This window comes from Alosa sapidissima, chromosome 13 (genome assembly GCF_018492685.1).
Source record: "Alosa sapidissima isolate fAloSap1 chromosome 13, fAloSap1.pri, whole genome shotgun sequence".
Classification (NCBI taxonomy): Eukaryota; Metazoa; Chordata; class Actinopteri; order Clupeiformes; family Clupeidae; genus Alosa; species Alosa sapidissima.
The window spans coordinates 31,457,520-31,480,907 of NC_055969.1; the positions used below are offsets into that span (position 1 = coordinate 31,457,520).

Genomic DNA, 23,388 nt, shown 5'->3' on the forward strand with positions numbered 1-23,388 from the left:
GTGTTTGCGTGCGTGTGTGTATATCTTTATTTGTGTGTGTGTGTGTGTGTGTGTGTGTGTGTGTGTGTGTGTGTGTGTGTGTATCTTTATTTGTGTGTCTGTGTGAAGTCCAGTGTAAATTCATCCTGTGAAGCCAAATTATAAAATCCCTCTCAGAGATGCCCTGCGCTAGTGATGTATAAAAATAAACATCGCTGGTTCATTCGGTTGAAACATAATTGGCTTTTTTAATGAGGTGCGGTTACAGAACTCTGTAAAAAGCAAGGAAAAAAACATTTTACAACTGAATGATTTCTCAGGGAATAAGACTGATGTAGTAAAATTAGAACTTGTCCCTTTAGTTTAAACTAAGGAACAGAATGTATGATCTTTGTTTAAAAAAAATTATATTCCAAAAAGATGCTAAGTGGATACAAGGTCCCACAGGCACAACCCCATTGAAAAACCTGGGCAGAAATACAAAGAAATTCCTCTTTAGTTTCACAGCAAGCCTCAGACTTAAACCAGTGAGAAGTTAGGAGAAACATTAGCGACTAGGCAACAGTCAAAGCTGGCATGATGTCCTTCGAAACTGCCCAAATTAAGAATGGCTGAGATAGACATTTTACCTTTAAACAATAAAATATCAACATTCAAGTCCGTGCAACGAGCACTGCTTGTAAGACTGTGTAGCGTTCTGTGTTGATATCACCGTAAGACTGCCTGTCTCCTGCAAATAGTGAACACAGTTGTTCATACCAGCAGGGGTCCAGACTAACATTTTGCATTGGTTGCACTGGTGCGCCTAACTTTTTTATTTAGGTGCACCAGCACAAAATTTAGGTGCACCCAAATTTTTCATCGCGGCACCTTTAACGTCACAATTTCAAGGTCCCCTTTTTATTGCTCTCCATATACATGAGCTGTTGTCAGAGCATGGACCAGGAATGAAAGTATTGGTTTGATTTGGAGCCTCCACCACTTTGACGATAGACAAATAATGTATAGTATTGTATGATCTGCATAATTACTAAAAGCTAAAAATATTTAGTAATTTGAATACTTCATATTGATTTTTTTAAACTATTACAGTTGTCTTCAATGTTATTATAGTGGTGGTATGTAGGTCTAATTGAGTGCCGGTCACTTTAAAAAGAACGTCAAAGTAATTGCTAAGTAATTGCGTCAAAGCTTTCATTCTCATGGTTTTAGGGTAGAGGAAAATAGTCGCACATTGTCCAAGGATATATGGATGCAATTCATTATGTTTTCTATGTCATTCGATAAAATAAATGTTCAAAAAACTAAAAAGTCAAAGAAAATATTTATGGGATCATGAAAGAGTTAAGTGTCTTGCAATGTTAATATCTATGATTTTGTTGAAATCATCCCTACATTAATGATAGACATGACGTGTGAGCTAACAGTTACCTAGAAGGAACTCTCTCAAGATGTAAAAGTTTGCCAATAGGTTGTGTAGCTTATTTCGGAAAACTCTGACAGTAGGCCTAAATGAACTAAATTCCATAGCCTAGGTAGGTAAACAACACAAACTTGTGAGAGGTGCAAGGTCAGCAAATCAACATTGCTACTCGCTCTGATCACGACAGCTGCATAGCTGCGTGCGTGTGAGGAGAAAAGACACATAGGCTACGGGAAGCGCACGACTGTCATTTTTAAAAGAAAATCGATATAATACAATTAGGTATTGTGAGGTTTCTAATTTCAGGGTATTGCGATACCTTTGCAGTATTGGTACACCATGCACCACTAGTCAAAAGTAGAACTACCGCTTAGTTCGTGGAGAGACAGCAGATGTGAGGAAAGTCTAGGCGCTGAACCTTATGACATTAGGTGCACCAGTGCGACCCAGGAATAATTTTAGTCGCACCCTTAAAAATGTTGGTCGCATTTGCGACCAAATTGGTCGCACTCTGGAGCCCTGACCAGTGATTAAAGAGAGGCTGTGTGACATTCTTTTTCTTCATCTTTCATCTTAACTACACGCCAAATTTGCACTTGGTCCATACATGTCATACAGGTCATGAACAAAACGTGCACCAAAGACACAAATTTTACTCTATGACGTAATGTATAAAATGAATCACCACAGTGTGATGGAGCCCTCCCCGTGACCCTCTACAGTTGCATATACAGTCTTGTCTTATGACTAACAGGATTTCCTTGATACAGTATAAACAATTTTGACTTGATTTCATTCACACTGCCACTCAAGTGACAGTGTAAACCACACTAGAAATGCTTCAGTCTTCTCTTGAAAGTTAACAACCAATTGTTTACATTTTTTGCTGAGTTCTTAAGCCAAGTCTTCATGTAAATCAAATCAATGAGATTCCTTGTACGCTACATTCATGTTAAGCTACATTAAAGTTGCTGAAACACATTGACTGTATTTGTACTTTGCTTTTGTGCACACTGGCGAGCACGAGTGGCATAGAATGAATCTCACGTGTATCTGAAATGAATTCCGCATTCTGCAAGTCTGCATTGAGCATATGTATGCGTGTGGGCCAGAATGTGCGCTTGCCTGACATCATGAGTAGCCACCGTCACTTTTGTAACGCAGGTCAAGGACGAGGGGGGTCTGCGACGTGTAAAAGGTTTGGATTCGTAACATCGCCCGCACAAAGGCCGACACGCACCTCTGCCCTCCGAGACCAGCACCCAACCACCCCAACAGACAACAAACACGCCCACACTTCTCCCAAAGCGCTAGCAGAGGCCCAGCGGCCCCCCGGCTTTACCACCGCATCATCCCCTCTCCAGCCCATAATCCCATTGGTCACGCCGGCAATGCGGAGGCCGGGATTGGCTGGCAGAGGCCTGTCTCCATGGAAACTGGAGGGATGGAGCCGGCCGCCAACAGCCTGTTCAGATTAGGAGCGGGCTAGCAGGCTTTGTTCCCAGCTGAGAGAGGTTTAGGCCTAACATACTGTATCAGTGGGTCCATAAATAATTATGTACTTATATCAGTGTATGTGAGCGTGAGTCCAGTGTGTTGCATCCGTGCACATGTGTGTGTGTGTGTGTATGTAAGTAGACTTATGCGTGCATGCGTGGCTGCAGTTGTGGAATTGCGTGAGAGAAACGGTTAACGCTTGCAAGTGTGCCATTGTGTGTGAGTGTCCAGTGTGCCATTGAGTGTGAGTGTCCAGTGTAGTTGCGGTTGGGTGTCTAAGTAGATATACTTTATGTGTGCGTGCTTATAGTGCTGGAATTGTGGGGGAGAAATGGTGATGCGTGGAAGTGTGACATTGTTTGCATGTTTCTGTGTATGTGTGTGTGTGTGTGTGTGCGCGTGTGAGTGTCTGTGTGTGTGAGAGAGAGAGTCTTACTCTGAGCAGGAGGGTTCTGGGGTTTGCTGCACCTACAGCCCATAATCTCCCACCCTTTGCAAGTGACTGCAGCATTTCCTTTGTCTGTTAGCGGAGTTGAAAGTGGCCTAGTACTGAGGGGGAAAAAAACACATCCTCAGCATCGCTCTGCTCAAGACTTCTTCTCCTCCTCCTCCTCCTCTTTTCATCTCTCGACTTTCCTCTTCATCCCCCCCCCCCCAACTCCCTCTCTCACCACTGCTGCCAAATCAGCCTCCATCATTGTCCCCAAAGATGTGATTAAACACTCGCGTTTTGGCAGCACGGCGCTGAAATCTTCAGTGGTGACAGATAAACTCGGGGTTCATCTGTAGTGACAAACAACGGTGTCCTCCACGCTAGGCCCGATTGGCCGCACAGCTCGGATCGGTTGCTAATGCCTTTTTGTGCTGACGGAGGCGAGGAGATGGAGGGAAAAAGAAGGAAACATCTCCGATTAGAGGCGCGATTTCAGATGATTACGGATGCGGCTAAGCCAATGATTTTAGAAGAGAGGAGAGAGAGAGAGAGGACGGATCCTCGCCAATTGGGTCGCACAAGAATGAAGATCTCAGATGAATACATTGGCAGAGATTCTTAAGGGAAACTGGAGTGTTTATAAGGTATGAATTATATTAGTGTGTGTGTGTGTGTGTGTGTGTGTGAGCGTGTGTGTGAGCGTATTCAGTATGTGTGTGAGTGTATACAGTATGTGTTTGTGAGTCTGTGTGTGTGTTAGCATGTGTGTGAGTGTGTGTGTGTTAGCGTGTGTGTGAGCGTATATGTGTGTGAGTGTGTGTGTGTTAGCGTGTGTGAGCGTATGTGTGTGTGTGTGTGTGTGTATGCGTGCGTGTGTATGCATGCGTGTGTGTGTGTGTGTTTATGTGTGTGTGTGTGTGTGTATTTCTCACCTGGAGAGAGCAGATGGAGGCGCTCCCCGGCTGGCTGGCTGGGTTTCAGACTCATCCTTCTCTCTCTCTCTGCTCAGCCCTGCTGGCTATCTGCTCCTCATGTCCATTCTGGCTATCTGCTCCTCATGTCCATTCATTCACACGCTGCCTTCATTTATGCACACGGCTTCTTTGCGCACTCTCCTTCCACTCGCCCACGCACCCACCATTTCTTTCACACATTCTCTGCCCTCCTAACACAAACACGGGGCCTATAATGCCTAAAGGTGCTTCAAAAATTGACATTCCGACTGACTGACACACACACACACACTTATATACACTTATGTACACAGAGCCATGTCGCCATTGATGCAGGTCGTATCGTCACTGCTGGTGCAATCACTGACCAACTCAGCCAAATATTTCAAAGGCCCAGCAGAGCCAGCAAGACACACATGGCTTTAGCTCTGATAATGGATCAGATCAGGACTGAGAGGGGTCAGAGAAGGGAGGGAAGGAGGGAGGGAGGGATGGAGAGAAAGAGAGAGAGAGATGGAGTGGGGAGAGAAAGAGGGATGAAGAGAAGAAGGGAGAGAGAGAGAGAGAGAGAGTCAGTCTAGAGCCACTCATCTGGGGTGGCAAATCCCATCAGAGAAGTCACTACTGGATACTGCTGAGCCGCTTTAGAGCTGGCAAGCTCAGACAGGGTATAGGCATACACACACACACACACACACACACACACACACACACCATACTCTCTTTCTCCCTCACACACACACCAAACACCAAACTTTCACACATACACTCATACAATATACACACACAAAAGGATTACTGACAAACTTTGAGACTCAACCCATCTCCACGGATGCATCTTTTCCTTCTCAACATGAAGTCCTGCAACCAAATGCCAACCTCATTACATCTGTTATCTCCTGATGAAATAGGGATATGAAAGGGCTGTCTGAGTTTCAAATACAACACAGATGAGAAATAACAATGACTACGAATGTCACACAAGAGAAAATAAAAACGTATAAGGAAAGAGAAAAGAAGATGAGACAGACCGACACGACATAAGAATAGACAGAAAGAAAGAAAGAAAGAGAGACAGAAAGAGAGCACTTTAAAACAGCTGGGCTTTGCCCTTTGAACCTCGGCTCTCTCACGGTTTGGGCCGGTGACGGTCAGGAATTTCCCAGCGCTGTTTACAAACTGCAGCCCTCCAAGAGCACAGCTCCTGCTTCTGACTCAGCTCTCACCTCATGACCCTGCGACCTGCCCCTCACCCTTTCAACCCTCACCCCCCTACCCACACACCCCCTCTTCCACAACCACCCTCAACTACCACCCCCCCCCCCATCCCTGCCAAGGGGTGCCCACTTCCTGAAGGCCGTGGCATTCTGGGTAAGTGGCCCAGGGTGACTGAGAGGTTGGGAGAGCGGACAGCTTTGTGTGCTCTGGAGCGGCTTTACAACTTAATTGGGGCTCTCTCACATAAATCAATTATTTCACCCACTCTGCCCAACAATGCAGGTCATTCTTACAAGGCTCCGCACCTTTTACAGCCGCTCTGAGGACCCAGGGCTTTACAGCTGTGTGTGTGTGCGTGTGTGTGTGTGTGTGTGTTGGGGGGGGGGGGGGGGGGGGGCATAGAGGTAGAGAGAGACAGAATGAAAGAATGACTTAAACTGAAAGAATAAGAAAGATAAAGAAATGTAATGCACGAAGATGGATTGATGGAATGAGAAAGACTGTATCAGGGGAGAGAGAGAGAGAGAGAAAGAGAAAGAGAGAGAGAGAGAGAGAGAGAGAGAGAGAGAGAGAGAGAGAGAGAGAGAGAGAGAGAGAGAGAGAGAATGGCAGAGATAGACTCAGAGGGATAGAGCGCAACAGAGGGAGATGCGGTCATCCTGGAGTCACGGTGGGGTCAGGGGGTGAGCAGAGATCACAAGGCACTAAACTGCTAGTGAACTGTGACCTTTCTTCTGTGACCTGCAGCGAGGGCCTACCAGAGAGGCAGCAGGGAGGGAGAGAACAAGAACAAGAATGAAAGGAAGAGAGAGAGAGAGGCAGGGAGGGAGGGAGAGCGAATGACAGAGTAAGAGAGAGAGAGAGAGAGAGAGAGAGAGAGAGAGAGGAGAGAGAGAGAGAGAGAGAGAGAGAGAGAGAGAGAGAGAGAGAGAGAGAGAGAGAGAGAGAGAGAGAGAGAGAGAGAGAAAAGACAGGGAGCAGAAATGAACTTCAGCTGAACCTGGACCTTAACATTGGACTCCTGACCAACCTCAGTGCAGCTGCAGTGCTGCCCGGAGGCGGCCCTACTAAGGACTCTGCCCAAGTCAGGCCAAAAGTTCAGAGGTCTGATCTGACCGCTTGCCACAAGGAAGACCCAAACTACTCAAGTGGTCAGCATGCAGGTCAAAATCAATTTTACTCCAGCCTCTTGTGCTTACAATGGCACATTATTCTCCATCACTCACAGAGATTTTGCCTCTTGTGCCACATTGGTGTCCAAACTGTCCATGTGTGGGAGAAGAATGTCAATGTGAATATCTGACTGTTAAAACAAACAGACTTTTCAAAAGAAGAGGGAACAGAGACTGGTGTCTAAAAGAGACTGGGAATGAGAGAGGGATTGAGAGTGAGTGTGATAAAGGAGTGTAGAGACTTGCGTATGTGTGTAGTGTACCTGTATGAGAAAGAGAAAAAGATAGATACATAGAGTTAAGGGGAGGGAAAATAGTGAGGGGGGAATGGAAGAGACATAGATACACAGAGAGAGAGAGAGAGAGAGAGAGAGAGAGAGAGAGAAAGAGAGAGAGAACGAAAGAGTGTGAGTGTGTGTGTGTGTGTGTGTGTGTGTGTGTGTGTGTGTGTGTGTGTGTGTGTGTGTGTGTGTATGTGCGTGGTTGCGTCGAGCTCATCCGTTCCTCATATTTGGCGCTGGCTGCTGGCGGCCGTGTCAGACTGACGCCTAACTCAGAGTGACAGGCTGACAGCACACAGAGAACAGCCCCTCATGCGTGCAGACACCTGACAAGCCCTGTGAGCCCCTCACCTCACACCCTCTCAGGCCACACACACCAACCCTCCATCCCTCTATCCCTCCCTCCCTCCCTCACTCCCTTTCCCCAGCTTTTCCTTCCCACATCCCGCAATTTCTCCTCGTTCTCTCGTTCTCCTCGTCTCTCTCGGCCCCTTTTCAATCTTCTCCTCCCTCATCCCTTCATATCTCTTGCCCCCTTCCCTCTCTAACCATCCTTCTGTATCTTCCCACCTCGCTCTCTCTCTCTCTCTCTGCATTCCTCCCTCTCATCTCTCATCCTCTTCATTCCCCTCCATCTTGGTCTCTTGCTCTCTCTCACAGTGGACAGAGAAAGGAGGCAGGGATGGAGGAAATGGCCAAACTGAGCAGTGGGAGACTGCTTGCAGGCTCTTGGGTTGTGACCTTCTCTTGCTCGATCACTTCCTGTGATCCACCTTTCTCTTCTCATGCCTCCTCCTTCTCTTTTTCCGTTTCTTGTTTCTCGCCTCTTTCGCACCAAAGAACCTCTGCCAAGGCGCTGGGCTGCTACTACTTATAACCAGGACAGAGTGCCCCTCAAAGGCCGTTTGCAGTACTGCACCCGCCCAGGGCAAGAGGTCAGTCCCTGACGCACGTACTGCTCATCCTAACCCCACACCACACCACACCACTCCGGTGGTCACGATGCGGGCACCTCATTACAGCATTTCCAGCATCTACCTCCATTTACTGTCAACCATGTGCCATTTAAACAAACACTCTTACACAAACACCTCAGCTTTGACCTTCGCTACACACTCCAAACACAACAAGGATCTGAAGGATCTGAGTGATGGCACATTTCAACCATGACGTCCAGTATGAATGACTGGAAGCCTTTGCTAAGAATGTTTTTCCAGATTCAGGAAAACCATTTCAGTCAGCTAATATTAAACTGAATAAATAACTCTGACACACAGGTGTCCACCCATGGGTCTGATGCCTGTTCCCATGCAGAGAGCAGGGACACATTTGGTGGCTACTGCTGCCCTCTGCTGGCCACAGCACACAACTTCATCAGTATGTGACCTTATTTTGTTTGTATAGAAGAGGGATCAACTACGTATAATTGGCCAATCAATGCAGAGGTTTTCAGTGAATACACCTGACCAAACTGTTACATTCTTAGACATCGGAGGTAAGTTGACTATTAAATTATTTGCAACAATGTGAGACCATTCTTATCTTAACTGTAAATGTTACCACATAGGCTGCTTTGGACATTATTGACCAATCCTTGATACAGAGTAGCGTTTTTTTTACCGGTAGAACCAATATTCTGACCCACAGGTATCAGGGCGCCATGGTAGCGCTGGCAACCCAACAACAGTGGCAAAAAGAGGAAGACAGACGTCCATAAGATGGATGACTACATATCCACCAGTGACACAGTAGGGAGGGTGAGGACTGAGACAATGGCCCAAACAGCCATCAGTGACCCTGCTGAAGATATTACAGAGAGAGAGAGAGAGAGAGAGAGAGAGAGAGAGAGAGAGCAGCTGGTGTGTGCGGTCACTGCTCACAGTGAAGATTGGATGTACAGTACACACACACACACACACACACACACACACCTCCTCCTCCATTTCCTCAGAGACACATCCCTCAGTCAGAACACACACTCCTACTTCAGGCCCTTATTACACAGGAGCATCAATAGAACACCACCACACACACACACACACACACACACACACACACACACACACAGAGGAGAGGATCAATGGGATAGGCAAACAACAACCCCCACTCTCATTAGGAAGATGTCAAGAGTCACGTGACACACACATTCCTAACATAACAAAGCAATTACTTCAAAATGCAGAAGTCCTCTAATTAAAACACCATTCAAAACTCACTGGCTGGCTATAGGGGATCGACTGAGTAACCATAAACACCCTTACTTGCAATGGGGGGCCTTGTTAAGTTCATTTACACTACAGTAACATATTAAGGTACAAAAATGATTGAAATGGACTCCAGAACCAAATGATCAAATGTATGCCTACACCGAAAACAAACTAAATGCACACACAAATCCTCTCTTATAGCCCCAGCTGCAAAATGTTTACAGGGTGATGATGACACAGTCCGTTCCTTTTTTTTTAGTGCAGTCTGCCCAAAAAAAATGCTGCTGAAAAGATCACAAACAAAACATCAATCAGCCTCACTACCTAACGACTCTTCCATCTCTTTCCTGCGAGCTGATGGCCAGATCAATCAATTCAATTTAATTGATTAGCCTATTGTAGAAAAACGTGTCATCGGACTCCCTGGTGGGTCAAGTAGATCCACATGCGGTGCATTCTCATCCGACGATTTAACACTTTTGACAGCAGCTCCCATTGAGCAGCATCACTGAATATGGCTTCACAGTAATACCGTTACATTACACCATACATTTAACAGGCATGTATGATGCAACTTACATTAACTTTTACATTTTCAACAATTTGATGATTGAAGGAGCAGATTTTTGAGATGGCGTGTTCTCAAGTGTTAGAGGATGTTTGCTTACTCTGCTTCTTTTACTTACCTCATATGTTACAGTGTTATCTGTTTGATATAAAATGGTGTTCTCAAATCAAGGGTGACCAGTGAGAGCACAGGAGCAGCTGTGAGAAGAGCCGCTGTACACAAACTCACCAGTGGGGGGCGACAGGACTTCAGCATCGTCACTGAAGAGCCCACTTCAGTAACATGAGCATTTTAACATTGTTCTCAGTACATGCAGAATCTTTCATGTCAACAATTAACATGCATCCATACACACAAGACCAATGAAACACACACACCCACACACACACAGACGCATGCACACACAGAAGCATTAGACTCACCAATTCCATCATTCTGGTCAGAGTGGAGGGAGTGATCTGTGTAGAAACCTACAGGAGGTAAGAAAAAAGTATTTTAGGGTTAATTATGTAACAGTGAAGAGATTTGCGATGCAATTATGTTTTATGGAAATGTAAGGAATATTGGGGTAATTCCAAAGATCAAATGAACTTAGAATGTTCCTCGTAACTTTTGCGTTCTTTGAGATAAGCATCTTAAATATTCACCATATTTTGTCATTTAGTACATTTTAGTACTTTTTTTTAATTTTTTTATTTTGAGTGACCGCTTTCTTTCTGATTGCATCCTAAGCATGTTGTTGAAGTAATCTTTCATTTAAATGGATTTGGACTTAGTCTCCTGAAAGAGTAATGATGTTTTTTGAAACTCATTTTTATCACATTAATGTTGCTTCAGCTCCTCATAAAAACATAATAAAAAAGTAGTAATACTGTTTTCAGTCCAGCAGGACAGAGGAAGCCCCGCAGTGACATGGCGGGCGGAACTGGAGGAGTTCCCTTTTTCCTTTTTCAGAAGTGTGCACTCAGGAAGCACACTTCACCGACTACAAGATTGAGCACCCCATGATGTGTCAATCATATGCCTTATCACTCACACTCACACACACACACTCACACACGTGCCCCTGGTCTGGCACGAGCCATCTTGGGGTGGGCGGCGTACTCTTGGGGATCAGTGAACAAAAGCAGCCCCTCATGGAGGCCTTACGCTATTATTTAGCTTTCTCTGGGTGTGTTTGCGGTTCAGATCAGCTCCTGCTGGGTAAAGGGACAGACAAGGGAACTGGACCGGTGCGCATCAGAATAGCTCTGACCCCCCCCCAGCACACACACACACACACACACACACCCTCCCCCAGACAAACCCATCTGCCTGATCCTCTTCTTCCCCACCCTGGGGACAGAGCCATGCCCTTTGTCCCCTATCCACTCGACTCAGCACGTGTGTGTGTGTGTGTGTGTGTGTGTTGAAGTGTTGCGTGTAGAAAAAACACATTTCTCACTCCCAGGACTTTAAATTAAAATGTGCTTAATTTCCAGATGCACTAAAACTGTTCCCTGCCTCAGTATTTGCCTCCCTGCCTCTAAGCTGGAGTGATGAAAGAAAATGAGACGGACATTATCAACATATGGCGACCATACTTGCTAAACCTTTATTGGTGGTACTACAAATGCAGCCGACAGAGTAAAATACAACTGGAATGGATAAAAAGACTTGAAAGAAATACTGAAGGTGTGATGGAGGACACATTGACAATTTCATGCAACCACAACAAACAAAACTCTTTTTTTGAGTTTTCTGGCAGACTTTTCTTCCCCTCTTCCCCTCTAATCTCCGACATCTGCCCAGTAGCCTGGGCTCTGCTCCCTGAAGACCACGGAGACGTTCACCTCCTGTACACTCACTGGGTCAGCCACAGTGCTCCTGTACTCACGGCCAGCACACGCAGACCCACACTAGGGGGGTTTACATGGACACTTTTATTCCCATTAGACTCGGAGAAATGGCTCAATCGGAATAAAAATGACACATATAAACACCTCGATCAGAATAAAACTGCTGATCCGCTAGAGGTTGTGTACTCTGTTGCGACTAAACAGCCATGTATGGTCAATCGGATTGCCCGCAGGATCTTTCCCAAGACAAAGTAAAGCAACAATGGCAATTCCGATCAAACATTCTAAAGCGCTTGGGAGCACCAGATCTTAATAGAACGTACCCGTGTAAACAGATGGCACACATTTTTCAATCGGAATGACATGGACAGTTAGCTTGTTAACAGTTGATTCCATTAATGTTGCGAAGCCTGCCTCCAGGCTCAACCGTCGTCCTACTATTGTTGTTATAGTTACCATTCATAAGCATTGATATGGAACGGCGATTAAACTTTTTTTACCAGATCTACTTCATAGGTGTCCTGTTATTCACCCCGCCAGCCATCAGAAAAGAGTATTTCTTCTCTCCAAGTGATATAATATAATATAATATAATTATAAAATACATTTATTGTAATTGTGTAATATTAACTATATAAAGATTTGCAGCATGTTATGCTTTGCTATAATATTATAGTATTTGTTACCCTACTCAGTTCATAACTATCCAAGAGGGGTTGTCATTTTCATTAACCTTCCTATAATTTACATAAAATGTTTTTAGCTATTAATTAGCTGAAACAGTTTTAAAAACCATTTGAGTGACCTGACAGTAACAGTATGAATAGCCCAGCCACACTACTACATGCTGTTTTCTTACAGCAGTACAGGACTGACCTCTTCAATTAGTACATGCAGAACATTTTGAGAGAATCCACAGGATGAAAAACCCCCTCACTCAAGGCAAGAGAGTCTCTTTTTCACAGATTCGGTTTTCTTGCCCAGTGTGATTGGTCCAAAGCTCGCTAAACAAATCTGGTGTTCGGGGAAGAGACATGAAGAGAGGGTCCCTCATAAGACTTGAGCCTGAAGGCCTGACATTAAAAACCTGTTTTCCTGCAGCCCACTGTGGTGTGGGCGGCCGGCCGGAGTGGTTAATGGACACGGGCCGATCTGTAGGCACCATCTGGGGTGCCCAGCATGCAGCCCCACTGCCAGCATGGAGGCCAGCGCCTGCACCGCACTCTTCATCAATCACCACCTGGGTGAGAGTGAGAGCACGCTCATCAGTCAGGCCCACGCTACCCCTTACAGACAGACACACACACACACACATGCTGCTGACAGCTGCAGCACTCTGACCCACCACGTGCCAAGTATCAACCCCCCTGCCCCCTGCACGCACACATGCACACACACACACACACCACTGGCCAGCAGCATATGTTACCAGCAAGCACAGTTAGCAGCACACAGGGCATCCCTTTCTCCTTCCCTTTCTAATTTTCCTCCCTCTCACACAGAAACACACACGCATACACACAAATGTGCACACGCACACACACACACAAAGTAGGCCATCTCTTCTGCTAAAGATAAAAGGATTGCATAGACATGGTTCAGCAAACAGTTATAGTGTGCACATCCCACCTTCTGGCAGGTGCAGGACAAAAGAAAACTATACTCAAGTGAAAAAATGTAATGTCCGCAACACTGCTTTTGACTCCCAATTATTTAATGCAACGTTTCAACCCTGCTGGGTCTTCTTCAGGCAAATGGACATATTTTTTTCAATTTTGCATAGACATGGTACCATCATAGTTATAGTTAGTTTGAACAAAATCGAGACTTACTGGACTCATTCATTCTTTTTCTTTCTTTCTCTCGCTCTCTTTCTCCCTCTCCCTTAAGGAACTGATTAAAAAGGAGAACAAATGTCTGTCATGGTGGCCTAAATGCATCCCATACATCAGGGCAATGTCCAGTCATCCCTATACTCAGTATCAGAGAGCACGATGACCTACAGCCATTTACACTCTCAACCTGACCCACCACATCTGCCATAGAGAGAGGTGTCGTATGCCAACACACACAGACCCCACAAGTCACAGAGTGAAACTTAGTCCTTCTTAGAGCGTCTCATCATCCCTTGAGTCATCCCAATACACACACCCCCCCCCAACACACACACACACACACACACACACACACACACACACACATACACACACACACAGAAACTTCTATCCCAACTTGGCCCAGATGGCCATGGTTCCACATGGGCGATGAAGAGGTATGGCTAAAGAGCACTTCATCAGCAAAGAAGCATTCATACCAGTCAGACTTCTTATCTAGTCCTTATGAGTGTGTGTGTGTGTGTGTGTGTGTGTGATCTTACAAGACTGAAGCTGGAAAACCGGCCCTATTGGGAATGCAGCCATATGAAAAGTGAACAGAAAAGTATGGCAGAAATGTAAACATATTTCCTAATCAAAGGTATCTACAAGAGCTACCAGGGGGATACATAGAGCTGCAGTTCAGCCCAACAGGAAGCAGTCAAAGTTGGCTGATGAGATGAGACATCCCAAGCTGCACCTTGAGGACAGCAGTGGCAACAGACATGCTCCCAAAATGGAGACTTGCCACCAATCAAATACGTGTCCTAACATATCAACATCTACATGAGTTAGTATCCACACACAAAGCAATCAAATATGTGTCCAAACATATCAACATCTACATGAGTTAGTATCCACACACAAAGCAATCAAATATGTGTCCAAACATATCAACATCTACATGAGTTAGTATCCACACACAAAGCAATCAAATATGTGTCCTAACATATCAACATCTACATGAGTTAGTATCCACATTCCACACACTAAAGTTGCCAACAAATAAGAGAATGAAATAGTAAAACCATGAAATAGTAATCTGTGAACACCAAAACTACACTGTAGGAATCTGTGGTGTCAATACTGTATCTGGCTTCTCCAAGTCCCCTTTTATGGTCATTATCAAAGTTGACGGGCCAGTCTCGACTATGGTGTCGTTGGCCAGTCGGCTGCAGCTGGCCCTGGGGCTCAGGACAAAGAGGACTCCTCCATACCCTCAGAGGATCTCGGCGGGTCTATCCAGCCATGATCTTTAAAGAACCTCGGTGCCTCAAACCTGATCACTGAGACAAAAGAGATGGAGCCGACCCACCTATTCTGAGAGAAACTGAGAATTACGTTAATCACACTTCCTGCCTGTACTAGCTTGCAGATCTTGACTGTGTTGCTGCTGCTGCTGCGCGCGCGTGCGTGTGTGTGTGTGTGTGTGTGTGTGTGTGTAGAGAGAGCGAGACAATCAGAGGCCGAAGCGAAGTGGGGGAAGTGGGAGTTAAATGACATGAGCATTCCACAACCAGGTCAGAACTAGTGTGCCAATATCCCCTCTCCTCCCTCCTGCCCACCACCATCACCACCTCACTGTCTCTGCTCACCCAGACACAACCAACCCCAGCCCCTCCAATTCATATCACCTCACAGGAGACAAACCAGACAGACAGAGCAACAGTGGCAAAGCCAATCCAGCGGAGTGATCCTTATAAAATAGGAGAGCAATACGCGTCAAGTCCTCATAAACTGCAAAAGGCAGGGTGACTGTGAGGTCACCACGAGCCTCCTTTGATCATGTGACCTTTAAATGACATCACAGGGGGGGTAAGTCTCTACAGTTAGAATGCATGAGGGACAGAGGGGGAAAAGCACTTAACCAGAGGACACTGTCCCTCAGTTCACTCCAGTGCAATAAGTGATGCAACACTGGGCTCCATGGTGTCAAAGCTGATGCTTTGTTGCCTTGACATGATCGCTGTATCATTTAGCCATTTAGTGTGTATGTGTGTGTGTGTGTGTGTGTTGGGGGTGGGGGGTAGATGAATGTGGGCCCTCTTGTTCTTGGCCCTACTGGTCAATCTGTGGCCAAAACCAGCAGCTTGCGTTGGGTGAATGGGTCCCATTCTAAGGGCCCCCTGTTCCAGTGACCACCCCGGTGACCTGGCGAATGACCTCTTACCCTCCGGCCACCGCTCAGCGCCGCACGGAGCCTTGCCCTCTCTCCGTCCCCAGGGCTCATTGTTCACCCTCAGACGGCCCCTGCGTCACCACTACACACACATACACACACACACACACACACACACACACACAAGCACGCGTGTGCACACACACACGCACACACACAAGTTTATAACTGTGACATGTCAATTGACCTCTTGGATTTGCCGGCTTGCTGTGGGAGAGAAATGACCTCTAGAACAAAACGACGCAGGAGTGCAGGACCTAGCCTGGACAAGCGACTCAACTGGATCTGGAGCAGGTATGACGCGCTTTTCTCTCTCCATTCCGCCCTCCGCAGACATCCCTGCAGTTCTGTCCAGTGGGTATTAAGAATTTCAAACATGCAACTGCAAGCTGCAAGCAGGGAGTCCAAGTACAACTAGTAGGTCCATCCAAAAAATCCCAAATGTGTCCTTCATACCTCTTTATCTCCGCTACTTTCCCAAACACCTCCATGTGTGCGTGCACGTCAGGAGGCACACACACACACACACACACACACACGAGGTCAAGCCCTGGTCAGGGGCAGCAGAGGGGGTGTTTATGATAGGGAAGGGGAGGCTGATGTTATTCCTCTGCACTGAGTGACAAGCTCAAAGAGACATCTTCTCTTTCAACATAAAAGGACGGGAGATTTACGAGGGCTGGCCTGGCTAGCGTAGCCTTCACACTGGCTGGACATGCCTGCAGGGCCATTCTGATCAGAGCATGATATGACGCTGCGTTGAAGCCTGAGAGGACAGGCCCGAGATGAAAAACAATCATAAAAGTGTAATGTGTGTGTGTGTGTGTGTGTGTGTGTGTGTGTGTGTGTGACTGCTGTTTGTTTGTGTGAGTGTGTGTGTGTGTGTCTGCTGTTTGTTTGTGTGAGTGTGTGTGTGTGGGGGGGGGGGGGGGTTATATGGGTCTAGGCTAGGGAGTTAATATCAACATCCATATCAAACTAATCTACATGTACCTAGAAATACATCACTTCAAAAGCATATCTAATACACTTTAAATCATGTGTAAACATGTGGTTTAACCTACACAACATCTTAAATTTACACTAAGGTGACCAGAGGTCATTTCCTATTACAGGAGGTCAGTGTGGAAGTTAGAGGAGCCAGCAGCTGCAGTGTGAAACTCAGTCGGGTGATGGGCCGCTGTGTTTGAAATTCCTGCATTCCTGTCGGATTCCTGCAGGAGAGAGCCCTCATGCTGTACGCTTTTGGCTGTTGACTGAGAAATATCCACTGTCTGAATGTGAATCAGATGCCATTTCTACCCAAATAAGGTCTTTTTTCTACTTTTAACACACACACACACACAAATCTCTATACTACTTCACACACAAGATGCACTTAAACCTAAGTTCAGGAGCCTAAAGGCAGCCTGATGAGGAACAATTTGGAAAGTTTTTTGGTAAGTACGTTTTTAGTATGTACGTTTGATGGTGGCAGTTGGAGGGAGTCGGTCTGTTTTTTAAAGGCCTTTTCCCCACTCTCCAGTCATCTGAACTCTCCTTCCTCCCAAAGTCACCTCGGAGCTCAGCATCTCCTGTAACACACTCCCCCTCCAATGCAGGAAATGAAACCTGAATGAAGATCAAAACAATCCAGGCCTTTTTATGGCCTACTCTCTCTCAAAAAAAGGAAAAGCCACAGAAAATCACACCCCTGGCCAATAGCCAAGGTTGAGGTGAGCTTACAGTTATCAAAGTCAGAAGCGGAGGAGGAGGAGGAGGAGAAGGAGAGGAGGAGGAAAGAAAAGGGGCAGATTTTTTTATGAGAGGAGAGGGGAAGTGCTTTAGCTCGCTCTCCAGTTCATAGTGATAAATCTTGAGTCACTGTGAGTGCCTGTGTCCTCTGTGTGTGTGTGTGTGTGTGTGTGTGTGTGTGAGTGCCTGTGTCCTCTGTGTGTGTGTGTGTGTTAATGCTGGGGAGGGCAGTGTGTCACAGCCCTTCCAAGTTCATTGTTTTATTGGGGGACCCGTAAATGCCTCCCATTGGCCAAAAATCTAATCAAGCCACAGTGAGGGCTGGCTTTTATGGCCCAGTTGTTGGAAATCACAGCCTGCCGACAAAAGGCCCAGTATGGGATTGCAGCGGTCATTGTTACCGTACCAACTGGCTATAGATCCTTTACAGTACCATGCTTACACACACACACACACACACTTTTATATGACCCTAAAATACTGCCTTCTGCTGTTTCATCTCCCCCTGAGAACTTGTATTTGATCCCAAATGTTCCAGCTGCTGGTTGCCCAACATCAATGATGTACTGAGACAGAGACAAAATAATGTTGCATTAAAACATTACAAATTTCGTGCCAGCAAGTGCTAGTGCTAAAAAAGATCCTTACATGGTGACAAATGACACAAGTAATCACACCAACTGTGTAATTTGGACTGCTGAGCAACAAATATGGCCATACAAACTTTTGTTATTCCTGCATGTAGACAGGGAGAAAAGATGTGTGTGGAAAGAGTGAAAAATACTTTTTTCAATGTTCCTGTTTTTTCCCCTACTGTAACTCTAAGAAGTTATACACACTCACACACACAGACACACACACGTGTAGGATATCGGAGGGTCACCAGACCAACCTCCGTTTCGTGCAACATCTTGCTTTGTCTCATTCTCAGAGGAAGAGGAGTCAGTCAAATGTTCACCTCAGCGGCCTTCGGTGGCTGCTTTGACAGCGGGGTCAGGCAGCGGTGAGGGGTCAAGGCTGATGACTGCACTTGCACACACTGCTATGCGCATTGCGCACAGGGCCAAATGGGAGCCGCGCGCAGTTTTCCCATGGCAACACAGAGGGCTCTCCTATTCAGCCACCGTAACCTCAGACAAAGGCCAGGCAAAGGACTTGACTGCAGACGATGGTTTCTGTCGGTGGGAGTAGGTGTGTTATGTTTGTGTATGTCCATGTTCTGGCCTCCCCCATCTTTTAAGCAATATCTGTATGTCAAAATAAAAAGTACGACCAAGTGAATTGCTGGAGAGCTCAGAGGTCCAAGAGATACAGGGGCCTCAAGGTCTTAAGGAGACAATACCTTTTCTTAAAATAGTTAAATATATAGATATATAGACTTTACTTTATTTCTGCATTGTTGCACTGTTGGACTTACTCATTTGCACCATCACCTCTGATTGATTAATCACCACTATGTGGATACTGTTTTTAGAATTGATTTAGATTAAGTGTTAGTTAGTATAATTTGTATTTTAGTATATTTAGCATATTCTTTATCTTCTACTGTCCTTATTGCTTAGTTGTGTTTTTATATTATATACTTTAATTACTCTTTCTGCTGTGAAAGAATGTGTTCGTGTTGTCTGTATGCTGCTGAGACCTTGAATTTCCCCTGGGGATCAATACAGTACAGTATCTATCTATCTATCTATCTATCTATCTATCTATAGCGGGGAAAATAAGTATTGGACACATCAACATTTTTTTCAGTAAGTATACTTCCAATGAGGCTATTTGCATGAAATCTTCACCAGACATTAGAATTAACTCAGATAATCCACTCATATAAAAAATCCAAACATTAATGTCCATAGGTAGAGTTATGTGTAATAAAGTGGAATGACACATGAAAAAAAGTATTGAACGCGCCTGCTGAAATTCCTTAAATACTTTGTGGAAAAGCCTTTATTCGTGATGACAGCTTCAAGGCATTTTCTGTATGACGAAACTAATCAGTCATAGTATTCTGGTGTGAGTTTGGCCATTCTTTTAAACAGATAGTCCTTCAATATTGAATATTTCAGGGGTCCCTCTTGTGAATCCTGATCTTTAGTTAACTTCCAAAACTGTTCAATTGAATTGAAGTCAGGGCCTTGATTTCCTTTCTCTGAAACCAATTGAGAGCTTCTTTTGCTGAATGCTTTGGATCATTGTCCTGCTGGAAGGTCTAGCCATGTCTCATCCTCATCATCCTGGTGGAAGTAAAGATTCTCCCAGAACAAAATGACTCCATTCATCATTCCTTCAACTGTATGAAGTCTGCTAGTGCCATGAGATGCAAAACACCCCACACCATGATGCCACCACCTCCAAACCTCACTGTTGGTATGGTATTTTTAGGGTGATGCACAGTGCCATTTCTCCTCCAAATATGGTGAGTAGTATGACATCTGAAAAGTTCAATTTTGCTCTTGCCTGACCAGAATACATTCTCTCAGTATTTCATAGGATTGTTCAAATGTTGTGTAGCAAACTTTCAACAAACTTTGACATTTTTTTCTTCAGCAATAGAGTCATGCGGGATGAGCGTGCATAGAGGCCATGGTGGTGGAGTGCATTACCTATGATTTTCTCTGTAACAATTGTACCTGCTGCCTTCAAATCTTTCTGGAGCTTTCTCAGAGTGGTCCTTGGCTCTTCTGACTATCCTTCTGACTTCCTGGTCAGAAATCTTGCAAGGAGATCCTGTGCATGGCCAGTTGATGATGCAGTGATGTTTCTTCCACTTGCAGATAATGGCTCCAATATTGCTTGCTGGATGATTCTGAAGTTTTGAAGTGTATCTGTAACCAGTTCCATTGATATGTTTTGCAACAATAAGGTTGCAAAGGTCTTGGGAGAGCTCTTTGCCTTTACCCATCATGAAATGTTTCTTGTGTGACACCTTGGTAATAAAAAAAACTTTTTATAGCCCACCAGTATGTACTAACCCATCTTATATCAATTTGCACAGACAGGAGGGATAATTTCTCTAACTACTTATAGATTCCAGTTTGTTCCTTGTCATTCCTCGCCTTTGTGTACTGCTTTTTCTTAGCGTGTTCAATACTTTTTCCCTGTGCCATTCCACTTTTTTACTCATAACACTACTTTTAGACATTAATGTTTATAATTTTTATATATGTGTGGATTACCTAAGTTAATACTAATGTCCTGTGAAAATTTCATGCGAATAGCCTCACTGGAAGTATACTTACTGAAAAAAAAAGTTGACGTGTTCAATACTTATTTTCCCCGCTGTATCTATCTAACAGTTTTGCAACGGAACATGACTTTTTTTCCCCTTCTCCACCTACAGACCCTTTCAAGAGAGTTCCATTATCAGCATCATAGTTGGCCCCACAAGGCTTCCGTTGTAACATTCCATATGTTATCTTAATGCAGAGGAAGTAGATTGGGAACCAAATAGAATGTTCAAGCATTGTTTTTGTTTTTATTGTTGAAAGGGTCTACTGGCTTTCACGTGAGGCAAATAAAACCACGTTGCCAGGTATTCACTCATCTGCACAACCTAGGTGGACTGACCCTGAAGTAGCCCTATGGCTCAAGGGCCAGCTCACAAACAAACACACAAACACACACACACACACACAAAGAACCTTTTTTGCCTCCACTGCTGCAGGCCATCTGATTGCTTTTCCACCATATCATGGCCCCATCCATTGAACTGTCAATAACGCATACCACAAACCCTCTGCAAGTCATTTGCATGCAAAATAACAAGTGTATGATAATGTTTTTTATGGAATTCGTTATTTGTTGAGCAGAATAGTCAGTATGTTTTAAAGAACAATTGCTCATGGTTCTAACTGATATCACTGAAGGAGATCCAGGTTCCATTCTATTTATTAATAATAATTTTAAAAAAGCTTAGATCTTCTTTATTACAAAAAATGCATTTGTTGGCTCACAAAATAAAATTAATTAAAATGAAATACACCAACACAGAGATTTTTTAAAGTTAGTTGCATTACATATTTCATAAAATCCTACATTTTATTAGATTATTCTATCCATAGGACAACAAAAAGACTCTGGCATGAAAAGGCCATTTTTGGGTACAACAGTCTTCTCAGTTTCCTATCAATCCTACGCAGCTAGGCCTACTGGTCATTAATTACAACCGCGGACATTTAGTGTGCATAGTTCCACTGATAAAAACAACCCAAGAGGGACCTTGGGCCACTACAGCAGTTACTTCCAGTCCTATAAAGAAATGCTGTTAATCAAACTAGAAAAGGCCTTAGAGTACAGCGAAAACAGTATCACATGTCCTGTGGTAGGCTAAAACCATCTCGATATACTAATACAGAGAACTACACAGTTCACCCAAATGGAGTAAGTAAGTGTTTGCTTAAGTGAAATTCAGTACGAGTACAAGTGCTGGGACTGTGGAGGAGCTATTTATTTGGGTGGCAGACTGTGACAGTAAGGGGAGAGAGATAGGGACGTATGGACAGGGGAGATGGGGAGGTAAGAGGGTTTCCTGCCAAGACGTGATCGCAAAAGGCACTTGATTGATCCCCCCCCACCCCCGAGTCAGCAGAGCAAAACCGCAAGGACCCCCCTCCCACTGACACACACACACACTGTCTTCCTCTACTGTATGCCTCCAGTCATTGTTGCTGGTCACTGCAGGGGGGGGGGGACTAAGCCAGCAACAACCTCCTCCACACACACATCCCAACTCAAAAACCCTCTCCTCCCCTGAATCCCTGACCCCACCAGCAACAACACGACACACCCCCCACCCCAGGGACGAGCGGCAACATGTCCCCACTCCCCACACCCGATCACTGCCACTGTGGGGAAATCTCAACAGACTCCTCGGCTACATCTCAAACATCTGCCAGGCTTTTTCCCTGTAGGCAAGAGCCAGAGCTCGGACACACACACAGACACACACACAAACTTCACCCATATACATAGACCACACACAAACAGCATGCCACAAGGACACAATCTGTGATCAAAAACATGCAACCTTTGATGCTCTTATTTTGCTAAAAGAAACATGTACATATTTGTGCATTATACGCTCTTTGGTGCCATAGAGATCGAGCTTGGCTCTGGTTAACTTTGAAAAGTAAAACAAGACATTAGATTCTAAAACTTATAACTTACTAATATAGCAACATACAACTGCAAAATAACAACCATCTCATTCTGCCAAAAAGCCCATTTTTAACAAGGACTTAAATGACTTCCCCTCTATGGAAATATGCCCCCATTGGTGTGCAGTGTTGAACTGGTTTAACATTAGGTAAGGCACAAAATGTATTTAACGAATTTGCATATATTTAGTAACAGATAAATCAGCAGCTATGTGTAGAACATTTTTAATAGAATATTTTTAAATGTTTTTTTAAATTATGAGACATGGCACACTCTTTAAATGTAGATAAATCAGGGCTCTACACTAACATTTTTTTTCAGGAGCACTTCTGCGCTCAAGTTAAAAAATTTAGGGGCACACAGTCAGTTCTGTACTTAACTTACATATAATCTAACATTATACTGCAGCTAACAGTTAAACATGCCAGTGCACCAATTGCGAATATTAAGAATGACTGACAACATTTAGGCTACAGGAAACAGGATTTTAAAGATCAGTGCCTACTTTATTTTCAGTCTGTTCTATTTTCCTACATTTTGTTAATGTAAAATAATATAATACATTGCCATATTTGCATTTAGCCTGTATATCAAGTATCCTGCCAAATGTAGGCTAATTTATTTATTTGTGAATCCATCTACAGCTAAACCAAATATGCCCATGGTGACCTATCTGACTGCATACTGCCTAATACTACTACTAAAACAGTCCATTTTCTCTTCCACAAAACCCAACATAGGCTAATCAAGGATATATGTTTTATACTTTTAGTTTTTATTTGAAATATCGGCATTGATAGGGGCAGTAGGCAAACGTTAGGCCTACTTTCGTTTTGCACTTCAGCTTGTATTCGGTGTAAACAAACAAGCATGCG

At 44.6% G+C, this 23,388-nt stretch overlaps 1 protein-coding gene across 3 annotated transcripts in view; it reads right to left on the minus strand.

Moving 5' to 3' along the window:
- The window catches only part of nr6a1b (nuclear receptor subfamily 6, group A, member 1b), a 100,431-nt gene that overhangs the window by 74,529 nt on the left and 2,514 nt on the right, over window positions 1-23,388 (minus strand). For all 3 annotated transcript variants that reach the window (XM_042060287.1, XM_042060285.1, XM_042060286.1), the window contains exon 2: window positions 10,154-10,201. In XM_042060287.1, coding sequence (XP_041916221.1) covers window positions 10,154-10,201 — 48 coding nt within the window. The remainder of the gene's footprint in view (window positions 1-10,153; window positions 10,202-23,388) is intronic.